This window comes from Bolinopsis microptera, chromosome 7 (assembly GCF_026151205.1).
Source record: "Bolinopsis microptera isolate Bmic1 chromosome 7, MBARI_Bmic_1.0, whole genome shotgun sequence".
Classification (NCBI taxonomy): domain Eukaryota; kingdom Metazoa; phylum Ctenophora; class Tentaculata; order Lobata; family Bolinopsidae; genus Bolinopsis; species Bolinopsis microptera.
In genome coordinates, this window is record NC_087078.1 from 5122961 (window position 1) to 5133778 (window position 10818).

The following is a 10818-nucleotide window of genomic DNA, read 5'->3' on the forward strand; positions in this document are numbered from 1 at the left end:
TACTAGTTGATCATAATAAATATATCCTTTATAGGAACGGTGATGGCATTTACGGAATTTGGACAGTTGCTGCTCTTCAGTATCTCGATGTTGATTGGCTGTTTCTGCGCAGGAATGGTTCCCCTGAGTATGACTTTGAGCGAAGTAAGCTCCAGAAAGAATTAATTTTTTTTTTTTTTTATCAATAAACTTTCAAATTGTTACACAAATACATCATTTTATTTCAAAGAAAATATCGCCGAATGACCTTACATGCCTTGACAAGTGACCGAGTGTAAACAAAATAAGGGACACCGAAACACCAGTTGACCAGTAAACTGATCATAGCAATTACATCGGGCCCTAAATGCACCTATAAGTGAAGCGATGCTGCAACCAAGGCATGCTAGGTTTATTCCATTGAATTAATAAGGTTACAGCCTAAAATATAAATATAATAAATAACAATGTACCATAAATCATAATTATAAACACACACACTTTATTTAACATATTTTATTAATTATACTTCATATCAATTTATATTTAGACAATATAGTTACATTAAGGTAAATTGTTTAACTGTCAGAGGATGTTATATGGTCGTTTAGAACTGTCCAGAGGTACTTAATTAAATGGGTTTTAAACACGGATGGCCTTGAGATTTCCCTTAATTCATAAGGGAGTTTATTCCAAAGAATGTGTGCTCTGTAAAAGTAAGACTTAGATATGCCTGAACATCTGGTCTGGCTTGACGTAAGGTTTTGTGGAACTTGAGGAGAAATGTCACTAATCATACTGAGATCGTCTAGATGTGATCGCCTTAACCTACTTCCCATGAAACGTCGTAAGTAAGGTGGAAATGTCACAACTGACATGTCATAAAAAATATTATGAAAATATAATATATCCTTGTAATCAAACCTTACCGAGAGTGGAAGGATATTTAGTTCCTTACACGCTATGAAATACCTTTTTTTGTCCCTAAGGCTCAAGTAAATATCATTAAGGATCCACTTGATACCTCTTTTTTGTATCGATTCAAGTTTCTCCACCGAGGTTTCTGAATGAGGCCGCCAGACAATTGTGCAGTGTTCGAAATGACTTCTAACCTGAGATAGATAGAAGGCCCGACGTTTTTTAGTGTTCTTGGTGAAGTAACATGTTCTTTTTAGAAGGCCTAACCTCTGACTAGCCTTAGAGTATATCATATCACAGTGATGTGACCAATCTAACTTACTATTGATATGTACTCCAAGATCTTTTTCAATGTCTGTGTATTCGATAGCCGTTTCATTCATTGAGTACACAAAATTAACACTACGATTCATAGAATATGCTCGGGTAATAGAAAGAACGTGACTTTTTGAAGGGTGAAACACCATCTTATTATGATGAGCCAGGGACAAAAGGATTTCGCGATTATTTTGGCCAAATTTCGCGGTACCGCGAAATTTAACAGGCTATACATTAAACTACACATAAAATTTGTCGCGGAGAATGGGAAATTTCGCGATTTCGTACATGCCGCGAAATCCTTTTGTCCCTGTGATGAGCCCAATTTTGAAGACTGTTAATATCCCGCTGGAGCAGCCAATGGTCATCCTGGGACGTGATTCTACGCCATATTTTTGTATCATCAGCATACATGGTTATATTTGTTTCCGGTGACAAATCCTCTGTAATGTCATTAAGAAAAAGTATAAATAAAGTAGGCCCTAAAATTGAGCCCTGGGGGACACCTGATCTAACCTGACAGGGAGCAGACATTTTATTTCCAATAACAACCCTTTGGTATCTGTTTTCAAGGTAGCACTTGAAGAATCTCAGTAGAGATGCATCAATGTTATATTGTTCTTTGAGCTTCAACAGAATTATGTCGTGGTTGACAGAATCAAAAGCTTTTTGGAAATCAAAGTATAGTATGTCAGTGCGAACATTGTCATTGAGAGATAGGGCTAAGCTGTCACAGAAATTTACTAGCTGAGTTGTACATGATTTCCTACTCATAAAACCATGTTGACGTTGATCAATAAGATGATCACATCGATTGAGCAATTCATCCCGGATTACTTTTTCGTAAACTTTCATAATAATGCTTGTCAGAGAAATTGGCCTATAGTTGTTAACTTCAATTTTAGAGCCTTTTTTATGAACTGGAACAACGTTTGCCATTTTCCAATCTGCTGGAATACATCCAGTTTTATAAGAAGCTTCAAAAAGGATAGCAGGAGGCTTAGACAGGCTCACTGAACAGTACTTTAAAATTCTTCCATGGATATTGTCGGCCCCTTGCGCTTTACTTGGATCAATATTTTCAAGTAAACCTTTGATTTTACAAGTGTCGAAATTGACCTGAAAATCACGGTCACTGGAAAAGTCAATATCTATATCATAATCACTACCCTCTGTAAACTGTTCGTTAAAATATTTATTGAATAACTCACACTGTCCTTGCGGATCGGACCGTAGGCAACCATTGTAGCTGACTGTTTCAGGAATGCGATTAGAGTTTGATTTAGATTTCACAAAAGACCAGAACTTTTTGTTAATGAGATTTCTGTTATCATCATCTTCAAAGTTTGCGTCCAATTTTGCATCAACGAGATTTTTAAAATCCCTCCTAGCTTTGGAAAATTTTAAATATTTTTTGGATTAGAAGACTGTTTCCATTCGTCATGTAGTCGCTCCTTTTTTCTACATAAATCAAAGACATCTGAGTCAAACCATGGGGGTTGAAATTCATCGGAGACAGATATCTTAGGAATATGTGAATTACAATGAGAAGTGAAAATAGTATTGAAAACTGACCAGGCCTCTTCGACTGGTTTACCACTAAGTAGATGTTCCCAGTTTTCAGAATTCAGTGCATTATTTAAATTGGTCCAATTGGCCCTTTTGAAGCTATAGATTTTTCGTTTGGTAGACTTTTTCTTTCTAGCGTTAAGTCTTATGTCAAATCTTATCGCATAGTGATCCGACCCACAAATACCATGTTTACTGTCAACAATTAATTCTGATATAATTTCTGGCTTATCCGTCAAAACTACATCTAGAACATTTCCCCTGTAATGTGTAGGGTCTGTTACCAGCTGCTGTAAAGATAAATCATTAAACGTATCAATGAATGCTTGTTCAATAGGAACAGAGGAGGAGCCCTCATCCCATCTGACCTGGGGCATATTCAAATCACCAACCAAGGTAATGCTCTGTACTCTTCTACGCCTACGGATGTTATGTAGGTATTGCTTGACTCTATCATGGTTATCATTGCCAAGTGTGCCAACTCTGTAGAACGAGCTTAATATGGATTTTCTTCCTAACTTGTCAGAAAGCTCAATACTCAAAATCTCGGCTCTACATTTGACAGGAATGATTTTAGATTCTATGTCAAGACAATGTTTTATGGCAATAAGGACACCACCCCCATTTACTCTGAATTTCCGACTATTCTGGGGGTCCGGGGGATGAGTAAAGCTAGAACGGTCAAGTCTAAATACTTTGTAATCAGCTGTCGAGATGATTTCACTATCATGGATATTGTCCTTTAACCATGTTTCATTATAAACTACAATATCTGGTTTATTGATATAAATAAAATGGTTTAGTTCGTGAATTTTTGTAGAGTGGAGAGTGGGATTTGCATCTCCAAGTTCACCAAAAGGGATCAAGCCCTGAACGTTACAATAAAAAACTGAGCAGTTTCCCGGGGGTCCTGGATTTTTCATGCTAGGGTTACAAATAAAGATAAGGAGAAAGTTTATGAGTAGTATCCAAAGGTAAAGTGATGCAGTTATATTTTGTAGATATGGGATTAAGGCTCGTTTGGAATTGTATTTAACAAACAACGTATGTAGTGTTTTACCTCTAATAGATAAGCTACTCATTGTACGTCTAATTGCAATACCAAAGATAACAAGGTAGAAATTGCAAAGTAAATTACCAAGACTGTTAATATTTAGTAGGAGTGGAGATTTAATAAGCTGTATCAGTTTAGCAGGGTTTGTAGGTGGGTTTTCCAAAATACAGGTGGTAAAACAGAGTAACATAACAAGGACGAAATAACAGTACATAAAAGCAAGACATATGTGATGTGGTTTGAATGAGTTTTGAACGGGTGTGGAGTGTATTACTGAATTCTTTGTTCTCTTCTTGTTTGAGTGGCTATTATTAAAGTAGCCAATACGTTTTCTATATGTTTCTAACTCAATCATGTGAAATCTAACAATAAGACGACCGACTGTGGAGCAATAATTCCCTTTACGGTGTGTAATTTGTACTTGTATTATTGTCCGTGTCCAGTTTGTTTGCGTGATCAACGCCCGTCCGTGATTAGTTATACTATCATAATCAGTTATGTGATATAATCACGTAACTGTAGAATTCATTTTCATCTATTTAAATTGAGAAAATAAGCAATATTCTGAGAAACGGAGATAACTCGTCTTAGATTAGATAAGATGTGATCAGCCAATCAGCTCATTCGAAGAGTGATGGACAATGGACATAGATGCTGGACTAATATTGAGGCTCATGATGAATTAAAATTATACGTGATATTATTTAGGTATAACTTAGGCTGAAATTTGTTCGAATTTAGTTTACAGGTTATTATGGTGGATTTATAAGGTGACCATTTCCGCAGTTTGTTCTGTCAGCTACATGCTTGTTTTGTCGGTCTTGTTCTGTTCTTGAGTGAAATTGTTAAGTAGTGCAGCAATTCGATAATGTGATAAATTAAAGTAGACTAACAGGACTTATGCTGGCAGTACGTTTTCTTCATTCATTTGGACGTTCCTGTTTATTAATTTGGACATATCACCACGTTATCTATCCGCAGCAAAATTTTGTTTCTGTGGAAACGTCTTTCAAATTTAGTTCGAACTAATCATGTTTGTGACTTCCTTTATCTTTGTTGAACTGATTTTAGTTTTTGTGTACTATGAATCTGTGAATTCAAGCCCATTACCAACTGACTAGAGAATTCTTTGATAGCATCTATCTTCCAGTAAACTATTTGCTGTGATATCCATATGATTACTGTATAGTGTATTTTAACTGAAACTATCTGCTTTGTCAATTTTAGGAAGGCCAAAATAATGGAAACCATAAATACCATAAATACCATGAATACCATGAATAGTAACCCAATAACACACACTTCCCCAGAGTAACCTGCAACTGATGTCGTCTCTGGGTGCAGGTCTGCTGGTGGGTACTGCACTGGCTGTTATCATTCCAGAGGGAGTTACAATACTTATCTCTAGTGCTCACCAGGGCCACTCCCACGATCTCCCTGGTAATTATAATTAATTAATTAATTAATTAATTAATTAATGTATTTGGTTTATTGTAGGTAGCAGTAGCTGACTGAAAGTAATAATAATTTACTACAGTCAGATATTATTATTACTCCAAAAACTCTTTTCCTGATTTCTAAAATATCAAATATTCCCAACTTTATGATCCTCTTCTCCAGGAGGAGAAGGTTTGGTAGAAAGCCAGGAGAAGGAAGGAATGTTAACACACGATGCAAGTAGTTCAGTGGGAATGGCACTCACGTGTGGGTTCATCTTCATGTTGTTAGTGGATCAGATTGGTGGCGCACACGGAGGTCACTCCCACACTCACGGACCTGGTATGTTTTAGTTCTCCTTTTTTACGGAGTATTTTAGGAGTTTTTTGGTTTATTTTCTGATGTATCGTGATTGTAAAATTATGATCTTTCATCTTGACCTATCAGGATGTTATCAAGGTGGTAATTTTGTATATTTTTCAGTTAACTCAGAAGGTGGATTTGGCAAGAAATCGTTATCTACAATTATAGGTAAATTTAGATTTTGATATCCACTCTGCATATTATTTACCGCTCTTGAAAGAGTTGAGCTATATCATATTTTATCATTTGAGAAGGTATTAAACAGTAAACACTATATAATAAAATAACTATTGCATACATAGTGTACTCCACTACATTACACAGTATAATTACCATACCCTACACAGTGTAGTACTCCACTACATTACACAGTATAATTACCATACCCTACACAGTGTAGTACTCCACTACAGTCTACAATATACAATAATTGTATATTCTAGTGGAGTACAATATACATCCTATTTCCAGGACTAGTAGTCCATGCGGCTGCAGATGGTATCGCCCTGGGAGCGGCTTCTCTCACTGACAAAGCTGAAATAGAGTTCATTATATTCCTTGCCATAATGCTCCACAAAGCCCCCGCTGCTTTTGGTCTGACCTCATTCCTTTTACACGAGGTGCCTCGCTAGTTTTAACTTTTTATATCTTACTTACCTTCAGGGAAATTGATAACAATTTTAAATTGATACATATAATTTGTATACAGTATACTCCGTACTCGTCTGGTATTGTCGTGATGGTGACAATTTGTTTAAAATTTCAAAGTCTTATCTTCTTCTGGAAAGAGAAAGTAGACTGAAAATATTAAATAAAAACCTGTTGACATGGTGTTAATCGTTATTAACAGGTTCTATATTGCCTCTATATTTCCTCCAAGGGAGGGGCTACAAGCTGAGCTCGTATTATCTAATTTGCAGTGCCTTTAATGGATTGCGGTTTAAAATAATGTATTATGAAAGTGCATAATATGTTGGGTCTTTGGGTATATTATGGAATACGGATCCTGGAGATTAATTAATAATTAATGGGCTGTAATTAGGCGGTGGCTTATGACTTTTGAGTGTCACAAAAGCACAAAGGAGTGACCGCTGTGGCATGAATTTCAGATCCAAAGGACTTTAATGAGATTTGGGAAAATTATGAGATATGTGGAGAAAGTAGGTATACAGTGGGATAACCGGACGCAGGTTTAATATTTCGCAGGTTTAATATTTCACAGTTTGCAATTTTGCAGTGATACTTAATCGGATAAAGTTATATTACTAGAATCTACGGAACAGTGTTTGCACTTTTTTTGGTAAGGTTTAAGTCGCTAATTACGTATTTAGTAGGTAATTTTAATAGTTTATCACGCATTTCTGATTTCGTAAAACTAAAAAAACCATAGTAGTGTTAGCGCTTGTTACATTGGTATTCATATTACATACCAGCACATTCCAACCTACTATAAGATTACCGTCTTCTTTTAATTTGGATAGTTTGGACCTCAGAATATCTTAATGGGCTCCTTGCAACAGACATTTGCATTACCGGAACAGACATATTTATATCGTATAACAAAGTTAGTGAAAGTTGGAGGTGAGCACAAAATAATTTCTCATCCGCAATTGTTGGAAATTGTTTACAGTTTAGTTTAGAGGGTGGGGATTTGAAAAAGCTTGTAATTTCTGCACAATAATGGGTAAAATCAAAAGTGGCAAAAAATATCTACTTAAGTGGATTTTAATTTGATCCTGGATTAATAGGAAAACAAATTTTTTCAATTATACTGTCGATTTTTTAAATGAAATTTGGTGAAGTAGTTTGCATTCACATTGTAACTGTAAAATTTACTTTCCTCAAGATAGTAATTATATTTAGCATTCGGCCTAAGGGGCCATTTCATATTACTTAATCACTTTATAGGGTCGTGGGAGGCCCAGGGTGTTTCGAAGTGATTACGCTAATGACATTTTAGAAATGCAGCTATGTGAAGTTATTACGGGCAGGGGTTATGATGGATGATGATCTGTTCGATACGTGACATGTCTATTTCATTCTGTTAATGCCTGCATACCTGCGTATCTGAGAACTCTGATCATTCAATTTCAATCCGAATGCCATATGTGATAAGATAGAGACAGCTAATTAATATCAAAACACTTCTGTTGACTAATAAAATATTAGAATTGACTAGTTGACTCCTTTCGCGGTAATCAATAATTGTAAACTTTTTCTAATCTTTCCGGTGTTCGGGATCATATTTTAATGATTCGTAGATTTGTGCCACGGGCCACGATCGGTTAATTCCTTTTTACTTCGGTCACTGCATTCTCCAGTCCTAAAATTGATGCTAAAAATCATTATTTTTGAGACGTCTAAAAGGTTATCTTCCCTATCTATGAGAAAATGTAAAACGAACAATAGTAAAGCGGCTCCTATAGTTTGAATGTAGGCTGTTTATAGCTGCGACGGCACCCTTGTGTGGCAAATTTGTTGACTTCGCGTAGCGCGCGGTGCAACTTTTGTTCTTGTTAGGTCTGACGCTATGCGCGCGGCACGTACGTACGCTGCGCTTATTTTCAATTCCTGTACGAAGGTACGTAACACGACTTGCGAGACTAGTGAGTAGTGACGAGTATAGGGCTTCAATCTAAGACAATCAGCCAAAAATCTTGATATGATTGTCTAGACGAAATTTCAAAATTATCCAGACAGTGTTAGAATTAATTTAAGAACCTTGATGAATGATGATACTTCTAAACTCTAAAGCACTTAAATTAAATCCTTATTTTCATTTTCAGGGAGCAGATAGAACTAGAGTACGAAAAGTCCTGATAATATTCTCTGTGGCTGCCCCTGTTGCAGCAATCTTAACTTTCCTATCATTAACCACTGTGAGTGAATGGTTGTTCACAAAACTGCTTTTTCCCTTTCCAACAACTATAATAGCTATAGTTTCATGATATTCTCTCGATACTTTTAATAATTATTATTCTGCCTGAAAAATCCAGTCTCAATCAAAAACTGAATCACATAACTTTACTGTTTCGAATAAGTACTTGACACGTGGTGAACACGTGATAAACAGATATCTAATTGTCAAATGTGTGCCCCAGATGAGTGGTGGGATATCAGAGTACAGCACGGGCTGGGTAATGTTGTTCAGTGCTGGAACCTTCCTCTATGTTAGCACAGTTCATGTCTTACCCGAAATCAGCCAAGAGGTATAGTCCTTTTTTATATACCCTTTTTTAATAATTTAAAGGTATTCTGAGGCTCTTAAGTTTGATTGATGGAACTTGTTAGTATGCGATTAGTTAACTGTTATTACAAGATGTAGCCAACTTAGGCCGAAATGGTTTACCTTCTGGTTACATTAAGGTACCATCAGTTACGGGGTGATGGGGGCCTTAAATAGCTAAAATGTGGCTTTTGTAAATTGTGAACAATATCTTATTGTCAACAACATGTATACAAACTTCGGCCGAAGATAAAAACTGGCTGAAGTTTTTGTAACATTAAGAAGAGCTGAGTTTCTTCTGTGATTCAACACTTCTTGTGTTTTATAAAGCTCTTTGCAATTCCAGGCTGCACGAACCGACAGCGTGATAACATTATCAGAACAAGAGATGACGATTCAAAAAAGTGGAGCTCGTATAAAATGGACTAATCTTGCATCCCTGTGCTGCGGGACTTTTCTTCCAGTTTTACTAAACATGTCACATCATCATTAGTTTTCTGTCCTGCTTATAGGGCAGATACTGGTCTTATACTCGATCAGGGTTACTTTTCAGTATTTAAAAACTGTTATTAGTTGAGTTAAGTTCGAACAGGGATCATTTTAGAATAGGTCCTCATTTCTTACTAGAATTAGAAGCATGTTAGCGATGTATGATGTAGCTCCTGATGATTACTTTAACCTGAAAAACTGCAAACTTAATAGGTATTATAGGTGTATTGCATAGGAGTTGAAATATTTTTAAAGAAGTAATAACAGCATACTGCGGATATTATTTTAGGGGTTGTTCATCGAACATTAAATCTATTTTTTATCAAAAATGTCCTCTCTTTTTGTTCGATTACTTACATTATATTCATTTTTGTAATCAACGTTAATCATCGTGTATAATTTATATTGTAAAGCTGCAAATTTAATTTTCACGTTATCAAAGTCATTTTAAGTTTTTAAACACTAAATTTCGCTGTTCGTTGATATTAGGAGCAACCTTATCATTAGGTATTGTTTGTACTTCTAGACGCAATTCATGAAATGTGCCACATTTGGGGATTGATAATTGCCATGATGAATGATAAAAGTTACCAAATTATCATCAGTGATGAGCTAAACGAATGAATTTTAAATTTTAAATTAGATTTTATTTATTTCTTTTGGGTTATAATGTTTTGAAGGTGTTGAGTATGAAATGTTTGATTCTGTAATTGTCTGCGATCATTATTTAACAAGAACCTGTAATAGTCAGGAATAGTTTTGAAAAGATATAAGATTGTTTTAATGAGCACAGGATCGAAGAGGAAGTGCAATTATGAGTCATTGTTATAAATATAATTATATTATATTCTTATATTTGATCCTTCGAACAGCTGTTGAGCAATGAAACGCAAACATAATCTTAGCAAAATGAATATATTTCTTTTATCTTCAGCATTTAATCAGTCACATAATCTGAGAATATCAATGGTTAGTTTGAAAATGTCAAAAATTCTCATCAAAAATGTAGTAAAGTCTCAAAAAATTAATTTAGCATCTCGTAAAAATGGAATAGTTTAAAATCGGAACAAAATTAATCGCATATACTATAATAATGTGGAGTCTGCAGTAGTTCATTAAATCAAAAAGACGCAATTCAAAAATTGATAGACTGCATATATAAACAAAAAATGGACGATTTAAAAATAAAATTCGGGACACCATGAAAAATTAGCTTCCAGAAACGGAATTCACATTGTTCAGGCCAAACGGATAAAGTGTCTTCAATTTGTTAATATAAAACTGTTCTGACTTTCTAATATTATCTGGGGATGTAGAACACAAAATATCAAAATGGAAACTTTCATTGAAAACAGATCTCTCCCTCAAATTATGAACTGAAAAAAGATGTGCCCCTAAAACATTCTCGTCATCAAAAACTCTATGGCTCTCAACATTCCCCTTACTACTCGCCTCTAAAATCTCA

The 10818-nt window shown here is 35.3% G+C and overlaps 1 protein-coding gene across 1 annotated transcript; it reads left to right on the forward strand.

Annotated features, from left to right (window-relative positions):
- Positions 1-33: 33 nt before the first annotated feature.
- On the forward strand, positions 34-9978 carry LOC134818946 (zinc transporter ZIP9-like). Its single transcript, XM_063828681.1, has 8 exons — positions 34-144; positions 5149-5278; positions 5459-5617; positions 5759-5806; positions 6110-6258; positions 8425-8517; positions 8740-8847; positions 9211-9978. The coding sequence occupies exons 1-8, from the start codon at positions 43-45 to the stop codon at positions 9355-9357; spliced, it is 936 nt and encodes a 311-aa protein (XP_063684751.1). The 5' UTR covers positions 34-42; the 3' UTR covers positions 9358-9978.
- The last annotated feature ends 840 nt before the right edge of the window (positions 9979-10818 follow it).